This window comes from Phaethon lepturus, unplaced genomic scaffold (genome assembly GCF_000687285.1).
Source record: "Phaethon lepturus isolate BGI_N335 unplaced genomic scaffold, ASM68728v1 scaffold11147, whole genome shotgun sequence".
Taxonomy (NCBI): Eukaryota; Metazoa; Chordata; class Aves; order Phaethontiformes; family Phaethontidae; genus Phaethon; species Phaethon lepturus.
Window position 1 is genome coordinate 31,653 of NW_010551201.1, and position 12,375 is coordinate 44,027.

The 12,375-nt window shown below is 40.1% G+C and overlaps 1 protein-coding gene across 1 annotated transcript in view; it reads left to right on the forward strand.

Annotated features, from left to right (window-relative positions):
- The window catches only part of P2RY8 (purinergic receptor P2Y, G-protein coupled, 8), a 34,435-nt gene extending 22,724 nt beyond the window's left edge, over nucleotides 1-11,711 (forward strand). The window contains exon 3 of the mRNA XM_010290836.1: nucleotides 10,427-11,711. Within this exon, the coding sequence (XP_010289138.1) occupies nucleotides 10,495-11,568 (1,074 nt within the window). The 5' untranslated portion in view covers nucleotides 10,427-10,494 and the 3' untranslated portion in view covers nucleotides 11,569-11,711. The remainder of the gene's footprint in view (nucleotides 1-10,426) is intronic.
- The last annotated feature ends 664 nt before the right edge of the window (nucleotides 11,712-12,375 follow it).

Genomic DNA, 12,375 nt, shown 5'->3' on the forward strand with positions numbered 1-12,375 from the left:
GTGTGGTCACCGTTTAAATATCTCGGCTGTGTTTATTTGCCTTAAGCTTGTGGGCAGGCAGACAACTCACGGCAGAGACAAGTAGGGCATAAGGTGGTAGTAGTATAGTATGACCTATAGGATAGTAACGAATACGCTTCCTCACATGGTAACCTGGAGCTGATTTGCAAAACTTTATGGCAGAGGGGTAAGCAACCTCCCTTGTCAGTAGGAGTGAGATCAGATACATAGAGTGGCTGATGAGATGTGGACTTGCACCTTTGCTTACACTGCAAGAGTGCGTTTGTTCACCTGTATGCTTAAAAATAGCAGACCACAATACATGTAGTAGAAGAGATTGTGAGGTACAGACTATTTACAAATGGAATATCCAGAATTACCTCTATTAAGTCAGAGCTGAATGCCAAGGTCATAAAAACTATATTCAAGACACTAATTTTTAGTACACAGGTCAATAAATAACAACTTTTCAAAGCACAGCATTTTCACATTCATTATTTTTTCTCAAGATGGCAAGACTCCAGTAAGGATTTGCAGAGCAGCCAGTTTTCTCAGGGCGTTTTGCTAGCAATAAAGAGGAACTCCAGTAAAGCCAATAACAAGCTGTTGCAATGTATTGTCTGTTGATAAGAGTGGAGATTAGTTCCCCAACAAAACCATCTGCAGAACACGTTTGACTTCTGCCTGTGATTGTTTCATAGGTAGCATTCATATAATAATATAACAGCATATATCTTGACTATAATTAGGGCACTTACATACTTCTCAATGCAGGAAGAGTATGTTAGATGAGGATAGAATCCAATTTTTGTCTTATTTATGCCTTTAATTTACCTAAGTGCAGTGAGAATTTGAGAGGAAGACCCAAGCCTGAATACGAGGGCGCTTGCAGCTTGGTTTAGCTGAAGAGCTGAACTTTGACCTGTTGTCTCATCTGCACTTGAGGACTTTCAGAAGAATGAAACAATAGCAGATGTGGTTTCAGGATGCTATTCCTGTTGTATCTATCTGTATAAGTGTGATAGCTCAAGTGGTCACAAAGAAACTGAACTGACGCTTTTGTTAGAAATCTTTCTCTTTTTTTCCCATTTTATAATCTCCTTTTCTTGTATGTTATCAGTCATACCTCTAACTCGTATCAAATTGCCAACTGAAGTCAGGAAAAAAGTGGTAAGTCAGTCAGGGAAAAATAACAATTACGCTGGCTCTTTCTTTTTCCTTTGAGTGCATGTATAACACTGCTTTTAAAACAAGCTCATACAGTCTATCTGCTCCTGTAGTTACCTTTTTCTGAGGTTCCTGTTACCTGTGCCCTGTGCCTTTAGGTACATCTGCTCAGCACCGTTCAGGCACGTGTGAATTTATACTGTGCCCTGTGCCAGCCGCAGGCAGCGCAGCTGCAGTTATCGATGCTCAGTATAAGCCGTGAGCTTTTGCAGAGAAGCCAACTTTCAGTTCTTTCAGCATGTGAACGGAGTGAGTTTGCATGAGCTTGGATAGGGTGAGCTGGCTTCTACCTACCCAGCAAAGAGCTCCGAGGTGCTGTGCACACAGAGCTGCCTCAGACTTCAGTGGGGGTTGCATGAAACCAGACACGCAGGACTGGTCCCGAGGTGAATGAACCCTGGACATGCCATCTGGGCTCCATAGCGGTACTGCGTGTGCCCTAAGTTGCTCCTCTCAAGATAGATGCAGGCGATACCTGGCTGTCCTAGTGACACATGCCCTGATCATGGTATGACCATAATTAAAAGGCAGAATCAGCCATGACTGCAGCTTCAATACTATTTACTGCTAATGGCAGTTGTCGAAAAAATGAAGAAACTTCCTCCAGCAGAGGATCACAAACACTTGTAAGACCATATACATGGGCAACTGCAAATCACTTAAGAAAAATACAGTGATACAAAGCTCAGTAGTAGAGACAAGATTCAGGGTTTGCACTCTGAGCTGAAACAACAAGCAGTAAGAGAAACTGTGCAAAGGAAAGAGTTGTGACAGTGCAAGATTTCTCATGGGGATCAGCCCAGGTGAGCCCCAACCACTCCTCCTTTCAGGGAAGGCTGAGAAACATTGTCCAAAGTGTTAGAGAACGAGGAGACAACCAGAGAGCTCACACGTTTCCCACTGCCTTGGGCTGTACACATCGCTGCCTACTGGCCCTTCGTCAGCCCGGGCACACCGCCCCTGCTGAAACACATGTGGGCACCTATTTTCAGTGGGTATTGACAGGGGGGCCAGGGGAATGAGTGGACACAATATCAGTTCCAGTCACAGAAAACAGCTTCCAGCAGCCCGTTTTTTTTTGTATTAAAGCCTTCCAGTAAGAGGCATAGTTTGAAAGGAAGCAAGGCTCATTCTTTCTGTACAGCTCGCTCTTCTTGCCCTTTCAGGAGCAGAGAATCAGATATGTGAGAAAGCTGCCAAGCACATGTCAATTTATCACTTACAGAGACCCCAGTCTCATGTATTTTTTAGCCAAGCCTGTTTTCACTAGTGCTGATGTGAGAATCACTTTTAACTGGCGCGTGAGCCAGGAGAACAGCCAGTCTGCCAGGAGTTCACCGCCAGTACATGGCAGAAGGCATCTGGGGAGAGAGCAGAGCACTCAGTCCCGTAGGTGAGCTGTCAGTAAAGGCTACATGATATGTGCTGAGCAAGTAGAGCAGCAGGACCAACAGAAGACAAAATGATTTTTATTCTGAGTCCCAGCTGTGGCACCTTTGCTACACAAATAGTTTTACAATCACATAAAACTGACTGTAGGTTTTGACACACAGGTGGAAGAAGATGGGTACAGGTAAAATCATGCATTTGGCCTTATTCTGTGCCAATTCTTTTTCACATGGAAGCTGGCCAGGTCATTTTAAAGTGGCAGCTGAGTGGTCCAAGTATGAAAGGGGACAATTATGTTTTTCGTGGACTAGTTCAGGTTTTGACAGAATCCAGGCAATTACTGGCCTCCAGGAAACCTGGATCTGAATCAAAGGGATGTTTAAAAATGGGCTGGATTCAGCTTCAAACACCTGCATTTACAATGGAAGTGACTACATATGAGCCTGCTACAGTCACTGGAGATCTGCCCAGTACAGTCTGTGGCATCCACACTTTCCAACTCAGCCTAAAATAGACCCTTAGATTTCTATGGACGCTAGATCCACAACTGTAGCAAAGACAGATAAGAAAGGTGCCAGCTATACCCAAGCCCTGCTATTTAATGCTACTCTTCTGGAAAAAACGTTGCATATTCATATAGATCTTACTTAACAAGAAGAACAATAATTCAGCCTGTATTTACAAGTCACCAGTTGTTACAGACCAAGGATGGGCTTTTTGGGACATGTCTATTTATCTAGGAGGTAGTAAGAGGTTTTGTACATACTGAGACTGACTAATGGAAGTAGTGGAAGAAGGCCTATATGAAGACGGCCTACATGCTCAGCCAAGTTTTTTGATTCACCCCTAACAATCTGTTTCCAATTTCCAGTCTCAGTATGTTACGTGAATGTTAGAATTACCCTACATTCTTTTCCCAAAACATTTCCCAAATTTCATGCCAAATTATCCCTTCAGCTACACCTAAAAAAACTTGGTTGACTGTCCTGTTTATGGACTCCATCATATGTTAAATTGATCAACAGCTACAGACTGTCATATTCTTAGTGCAAAGGCAAGAAAAAGCAATGTGTAAGCTTTTTTTTTTAAATCTCTAAAGATAATCTTCAAAAACACACATGTAGCTCTACCTCAATTCCTTTGGGGACTGAACAGAGGTTAAACATTCAAAACAAGTTTCACAGAAAAGAGTTTGAAGAGATAGAAAACACAGATTTCAAATAGAATATATATAAATACACACACATATGTTTATATGTGTGCGTGTGTAGATACATGTATGTTTGCTGTAAAATGCCAATCAGACTGTACAGACTCAATATAAGATCATCAAGTTTTCTGAAGAGTGAGGGATTCTCTGTTGGGAATCTGTCATGTATTCTACCACAAACACTTTGTGCCAACAAACTGTTACTTCTTTTCCTGGCATTTGAGGTCAGAAGGGAAATGTTCGACTACACTTTTTCCTCTGACTTTCACAACAGCTATGTGAGGCAGTTGTAGTGGGAAGTAATTGCAGACTGGAAGCCATTGATTGTCAATCCTGGATATAGACAATATTTGAAAGATTTAAAATTATAAAAGAAATCAGTTTGTGTTATTTAAATCTAGACTTGATCAGGCACTTTCTGTGGTCAAAGTTCTATAAGAACATAAATCTTCACCATCTTGCCATAACTCAAGGGCAAGCTACCTACAGGAGAGCCCTCCGGCACAGGATAACTCCACACTACCCAGGATGTCTTCCAGAGTGGTTAAAAGGAGCTTTTCAAGCTGTTTGTCCATGGCCAGGCACTATCTGACAAAAACTGCGGTCTAATGAAGTCAAGGTTCCTGATCAGGCATCAGCAATTTCTCAGTAACTGCTTGCATGTACACTCTTCCTCCATGATACATGCAAGATAGCATTATTTCACCAAGAGGCAAGTTACCTTATGCTGTAGGGGAATCAGAGCATGCACATAAGCAGTGACCGCTGAGGAGTGCAAGTCCTGTAGAATGAATTCCTGCACTGTTATGTCGAATTCTTAAAAAGGCATTGCCTCAGCTTTGCTAATCCTTTTTAAAATACCAGGCTTGAAAATTAAGCTTACAAAGTCTGTGAATGTAGGAAAGACCAACATACATATAATATTCTAGCTATTAGCCCATAAACTGGAACCTCTTTAAATCCAGTTTAGGATGCTTACTCTGACAGAAATTTAAACCAGCTAGAAAATCTATCAGTGGAGTTACACAAGTTGGGTTTCAATTGACCTAAGGTTTTGCTCACAGAATTTTTGAAGGCTGGCTATCTTGCACACCAATAAAGAAAACTGCAAACTGCTTCATTTTGCAGCATAACTAACTTAAAGTCATAGAAACACGCCTCAGATGCTGAGAGGTTTTTGTCAATACTGGCCCACGGACTTACTGTTTCCATAAACCCGATTACTGCAGAAATGAACTTTTTAAAGACCACATTAACTAGTTTCACTCTGAACGGGTTATTGACACAGATGGTAGTGGCTATGTTTATGAAAATCTTATCTAAATTAGGGTGAATGTTGCTAACACCAGCACAGAATCCTGACTTTGCTAATTCATGGTTAGCAAAGGTGAAGGTTCAAGTGAACTGAAGTTCAACTATCAGCAAAACAGCTTAGTGCAGGACAGACACAGGAAATGTAAAGGTAGCTATGTGCAGTTAATTTTACTAGTTCTGAAGAATCGGTACAGTATTTCCTTGTGATGTGTCTTTGCCTCTCACTTGTATATTTAGATTTCACACTTAGTAAAAATTGACTTGGTTGAATCTTGGAAACTGCCCAGTTGTACTCTCTCAGGCTGGAAAAGAAGACATAAAGAACAGTTTTGTTTTTCTAAAGCTAAATGACATGGAAGATCAGGAATATTGCAGTTAGTTAGATGTTTTCAGATTTGTTTTATTTGCTCAGAAATACTTGTACACACAAGTTCACAGAGGGTAGAAGTCTCATTTCCCAAATGTATTTATTTTTAAAAGAAGATAAGCTAAAGCCTAGTGAGAAATAATGCCTTTGTGATAACATAACTACAGGCTCAGCAACAGGTTCTGATCTTTCCAGTGATACTCAGAACAAAGCAGCAGAAAAAACAAACAAACAAAAATAGCAGAAAAAAACCCACGGAAGGTCCAGTACAAAGAAGATTCTTAGAAGACTTAGGTGCAGATCTTGACTGAGTGAACCAAACCCTCGGCTTTTCGAGATGTATAGATGTAACCCTACAAGCTAAAATTTGCATGAAAGTTTATTGCAAGGGTGAGAAAGAACCACCCAGGGTGAGAAAGAACTACCCTGACAAAACCTGCAGCCTCTTTCGGTAAAGACCATGTTCGTTTTAAGGAACACGCAATGAGAGATGCACTCATTTACATTCCTCAGTTTGGTGAACTTGAACGTTTGCAGAAGTGTTTCTCTGAATCGCATCAATGATGCTTTAGGAACAATAACTGAGGTATGTTGCAGAAGGGCACTTTTTCTTCTTGTTCCTCATATTAAATCCCCTTTATCTAAATATCAAAGTATTCGTCACTTTACCCAAAACTCAAGATAACTGGCTCTTGGCTCCTTGCCTTCCTGGCTCCTTCTTCTCCTCATACTCAGTCTACAAGAGAAATTGTCTGTTTTCTGTGCTCATTTAATATTCTTTCACCTCAATAGCAACTCAGACAGTCCAGGAGGCACTGAATCCCCAGCAGGAACACTGTAAACTGAGGATCACTAAGATTTCACCAGTTTTAGCTAAATTTACATAGACATAATCTATCCTACCCTTTAGCTTTTGTTACTGCTTTGTAACAGTATTAAACAGAGCAAGGGAAAAAAAGATTTTTTTTTTTTCAAAAAATGCAGTCTCTATAAAAAACTAAATACATTCTTCAGCTACATTTGTGTTGATTAAAAACTGTTAATATGATTTCTCTAAGTAAGTGCTTACAATAAAATCTGTGCTTGCATTTTGCTTCATTCAGAATCTGTTTGCAATTGAATTGAAATTGTATTTCAGGGTTTTTTTCCTGTAATCTGAAACATGCCTTCCTGCATTCTTCAGCTGGAAGGCTGTCTTTCCAAAAGTGTAACAGTATCAAGGAATTTATGAAATCAGATGTTTTTATTATACGCAACAGTTTTTTGACAGGTAGTGAACAAAAACTTATAAAATAGAATAGGTTTTGGAAGGCTTTCTGCTGCATGATATGTTTTGAAATTTATTTTTCCATCTCAAATCACAAAACAGATCACAAAACTTTTTATAAAATGGTTATTCTGGTCTTTTATTCTGGTTATTCAGTCTTTTAGACAGGTGCACTTGACATCGACAACAGGAAGAGAATACATGTAAGAGAGGAAACACATCAATTTTATTTAGTAATCTCCTAAAAAGAAAGTAGACACATCTCTCTTGTTACTTTGCCATGGCAAAGAAATAACACAGTCCTCTTCTGATTTTTTACTCTTTGATTTTCAGCACAGAGGGTTGATGTTTTAAAATTGTCCTGCAGCAAATTTCTCTTGCAGAGAATCCATGCAAGCTCCACTGATTTGAAATCTGTTGGAAACCTGAAATTGAAAGGAAGCAACTCATAAAATGTAAGGGGAATCTAATTCTAATCCTCATAAAGATTACTTTCTCACTTTATTTATGACATTTTCAAGTTAAACTGTGAGAGACAGACAGACTGATTGCAGTGGGGGAAGGACATACAGTTACCCTGAACAAGATGAAAATATAAATACAGCATTAACTAAACCCAAATAGACGCAGTAATGGGAGAGCTAAAGTACATTGAAATGCTACACTGTGGTTCCAGCAGCTTAACCTGGGCATTTAAAAAGCAAAGCATCACAAGTAAGGGTGTCTCAGAGAGGGATTTTCTGCAAGCCCAGGCCTTCCTGAACAGGATTAGAGCCCCAGAAGGATTTGGCAAAAGGAAAGGCAAAGTTGGAAGGAGGTTTTTCTGTAGTCCACATCTCCCCAGGAGGTTATTTGCCCTCGAGAATGACTTGCAACAAGAGTCTTGTGCGTTTTGCATGCCCCCTCCTCTCCTGCAGAAGACACTAGGAACCATCACATCATTCTTCTTTTGCTCCTTGTGGTGGATGTCTTCCTTACTGAAAACCATGCCAAGGGGACCTACACTTTTTGGAGAGCTCTTGTAGGTACCTAACCACAAAGTCTGGTGCCTTTCAACCTGTGTTCAAGTGCCTAAATTTGGGAGGCACTTGTGTTTTACTGATGGTAGCATTCCACAAGTGCATAAAATTTACCTTTAGCCAGGCCACAAATCCTGACACTGTTTTGTGTACTGCAGCACCTATGTGTGCATTTTTTTATCTCCTTCTCATCAGGATGTGCTCTCAGAAAAAGCAAGTATAGAAGAAAATATGTTTGTGATTAGCCCTAACAAAAACCCGAATGTAAGAGGTATTCAATAGTTTTATGATCAGTTTGACAGATTTAATGGAAATTTTCACCTACACTCCTACCTCCCAAGTACATAGGATTTCTATAGGAATAGTATCTAGGGGTGAGATCCCTTAGCCTGTGAGAGCAAGTATCTTTCACTTGCAAAGGCTTATTATTAGAGCTCTGTAGATACTTTGATATAGACAAAAATATTATGTTTGCTTTGGGAAGTTTAGGGTTGTTAGGCACAAAGGGGCACCACTTGAGAAGGATTTTTGAGGCACTAGAGTTCTAGAATAGGTATTTACTATGGTAAGCCATAGATAGAAGAGTTGAAATAGATAGCATTAAGGTTTTTTTTCCAAGAGCTTTGTGTCAGTGAGTGCTTTTTGAAGTTCCCCTGAAAACTGAAGAGTTGGTTTCATTTTTGATACAGCTCCACTGACAAGAACAGAATTTCATCTGCAATGGATTTGGCTCAAAGGGGTTTTTGCAGTTGTGATCATGTGATGTGCTCGTTACTTGGAACATGTTTGCTCTGTGTCATGTGCATGATATATTAGGAACACATCTTTGACTTCTTTGCAATTCCTATTTTCTTGTGCCTTTTTCCAGGCTTACAACAGCTCAGCTAGAAGCTCCTGAAAGACTGGAAACATTAGGTAACATCACTTGTTTGATACTGACTCTCACTACTTCTGAATATTTTTAGCTGACATTTGAAAGACTACGTCAATCTGATCAGATTAAGAAATGACACAAATAAGCCCCCCCCGAGCTTCTAGCTGCTGTAGCTGTGCTTTTTCTGGAACTGCAGTCTGGGTTTTTTGAGAGTTGAGTATCTCTCTACTGCACTACAGCCTTCAGTAGAGACTTCACCTTTGCCAGGTCTCGGGAACTTTCAACAGCTATTTTGTGAAAGACCTAGCAAGTTATTCAGTAAGAGTGTCTGTCAGAAATCACAGTTTTTGTCAGAGGAGTTATTTCCAGCTAGAGTTAGCCAGCAACGACAGCTGACATCTCTGAGGGACTGACCTTGTTGCACTGCTCATGGACTATGACCAGACAATTAAATTAAAGGTCTTACTTAACTAGATCTGAGGTTAAGTGACGCCAGCTGACTGGCACCTACAATTTTTTAATCTGAGCTCCTACAGCAAGTGTGTCTTGCAAAGAGATGCTTGGAGTAAACAGTGCAGGTGACCAGAGGACACAAGTAGGAGTGTGTGCCCAAACCCATTCCTGCCCCTCTTTTATTAAACAGCACAGGTGTGCCCACAGTTATCGTCTGGCTTGGCCTGGCACCCTTTTCAGGCTCCTATTGCTGGTCTTCACAGAACTTACTGTTGCTCTGTCCTCTGCCTTTCTGGTCATTCATTGGCATTTCTTCGCATTTTTGACGCTGTACTTTTGTGCATCCCCATACTTGCAACTTGATGAAAGTAAGCAGGCATGCATGTAGCACATTGGAGCACAAGTTCTTGCTTGCAGCTTCTAAATGCTGCTACACTATAAAATAAATAGCTAAACCATAACCTGTTGTGTCAATCAAGAAAGATCTATATGGACCAGACAGTGAAAGCACAGTTTTGCTTTGCAGACTGCAAAACTGAAACTAATTTTGCAGAATTACAGGTGATACCAATAAGGCAGCTGCAAACAGAACATTTTTTAATAACTTACATCTTGCAGAAATTGAAACTTTTCTTTTGTTAGATGAGAGCTTCTTACTTCTCTAGCCAGGTCCCTTCAGCCTGTAAACCAGTCCAAGTAACTGCATTCTGTCCCTGGTTCTCAATTATACATGGTGTTTTCCTTATATTCTGTTTATATCATGAATATACCAAGAATAATTGATCGCATGTTCTCCCTTCCCCAACTGAAAAAAAAAAAATCCAGCACTCACTTGGAATGGATCATTGTTTAATTGTGGGTGGGGGCGGGGAAAGTCAGAAAATATTGTGTATTACAAGAAGAAAGGTTATCACATCTAGAGTACATAGGATGGATTCAGCTCATGGACATCCTATGGCACAGTGTTCTCATGCAGACATCAATTTCAATTTGTAATACATGATTTTCTTTAATTTACAGTAATATAAGAGATGTGATTAACATATACACTGCAAAAAGTATTAGAAAGCCATTCATCAGGGAAAAAGTAGCTGTTCAAAGCTAGGAAGAAGTGAGACTGGTAAACCATTACCAAGATTCGGAGCGGGGAGATAGTTTTCAGGGGGATGATTTTAATGGATTCAGTTCATTCAGAGATAATCTGTCAAACTACATAGGGCTTTTTCTTAGTTTGATTAATAGAAGAAGTTTGTATTTAATTTCTGTTTTGACATATTGCTTTTCTCTCCTGACATTTGACCTCCAGGTTTTTAAGCCAAGTGTTTATGATATGATCCAGCTGGTTTATAGCAATCAACAACCCCCTTGTGAATAATGGTTAAAAACGGATCCCACCTGGACATTGAAACGCTGGCAATGCTCCAGAATAAAGCTATCTCCATCACCCTCCCTGTTGTGTATACACTGGTGGCTATGATCAGTATCCCTGGCAACTTGTTCTCTCTTTGGGTGCTCTGCTGGCACATCAAACCCAAAACACCTTCTGTTATCTTCATGATCAACCTAAGCATCACGGATCTCATGCTGGCCAGCTGCTTTCCCTTCCAGATTTCTTATCACATCCAAAACAATCACTGGAGTTTTGGCAAGACTCTTTGCAGCCTCGTGACTGTGATGTTCTACTCCAACATGTATTCTTCCATATTGACCATGACATGTATCAGCATCGAGCGGTACATGGGTGTGGTATATCCCATGAAGTTGATCAAGTGGAGAAGAAAAAGATATGCCCTGGCTGCCTGCCTAGGTATGTGGATTTTCTTACTACTAGCCTTCTACCCACTAGAAAGCACAGATCTAACCTATGAAGTGAAAGAATTGGGGATTATAACTTGCTTTGACGTTCTCAAATGGGATATGCTGCCCAACTTCGCAGCCTGGGTAGCCTTTCTCCTCACGCTATTTGTCGTACTCTTCCTGATCCCTTTTGTTGTAACAGTTGGATGCTACATTGGCACCATTCGGAAGCTTATCCAGACATCAAACAGATATGGTAACAGGCAGAAGACTAGATCCATATACCTGGCGATGATAGTCCTTCTGGTATTCATCACTTGCTTCGCCCCCAATAACTTTATCCTACTTGTGCATATGATCATCCGCCTGTTTTACGACAGGAGTTTGTACCCTGCCTACAAACTTACCTTGTGCCTCAGTTGCCTCAACAACTGCATAGATCCCTTCATTTATTATTTTGCATCCAAAGAATTTTACCAGAAATTCATGCAAGTGTTTCGCCCTAAGGTATTGCTCAACGACAGTTTGGAAAACAGAAGGGAAAGCTTATTTTCTGGCAGGACCATGTCAGCCAGGTCAATGTCAAGCGGACCTATGGATGGGTTAGAGGGAGTAAAGGTCTATTTGCAAAGGCAGGAAAGTGTTTTTTAGCCTTAGACATCCCCAGAAGAAAGGCACCTGTGAGATCCATGAGTAGACACAGAAAACATTTCTTTTTGAATGGCTACCCTTAAAAGACCTTGCTCCAGTGACAAGAACTCAAGCCATACTTAATATTGCGCATCCTACTTCAGAATTTTCTGTTAAGAAATGGAAGTGTTAAAGGAACTGAATTTATTCAGGAAGGCACTGAAGCAAACCCAACATTGATAATTAGATGTTGGCCTGGAATCAGTCCTGCTGCATGAAACGAAGGGATAAGTTTAGAACAAAAATTACTTTTGGGTTGTATGATATCAGTGTTTAACCAAAGGCTTGTGATTCTCAGTGGATGTGAAATATTACTGTATATGAATTAAAGCATACACAGAAGTTGGATTTGGGGTAGGGGAGTTATTTTTGTAAGCAATGTGCTGGGTTTTTTGTTTTTGTTTTTTTTTTTTAATGTATTGCTTTCTCTCTCATATTTCTATAAAAAAATGAATAAAAATAGCTTGTCATTTTACCATTAATGCATAATGCATAGCCACTGTGAATTCACCACAACACTCACCCAACGTTTATCAGAAGCAAACCACATTAACCTTTGAAAAGGTTAGGTTGACTCATATTATTTATTTCAATTTTATATAGCAAAATAGCTCATGCAATGAAGGGAAAGCTAGAACTAACAATGTTTGAGACTACTTCAGCTGCTGAGTGGATTATATTTTAGTTTCTTGAAATTATTAATTTCTCAGGACAGTGAGGAGCAGTTGATTTAAGAAAACAGATTTTCTCACATTGACTTACTACAGT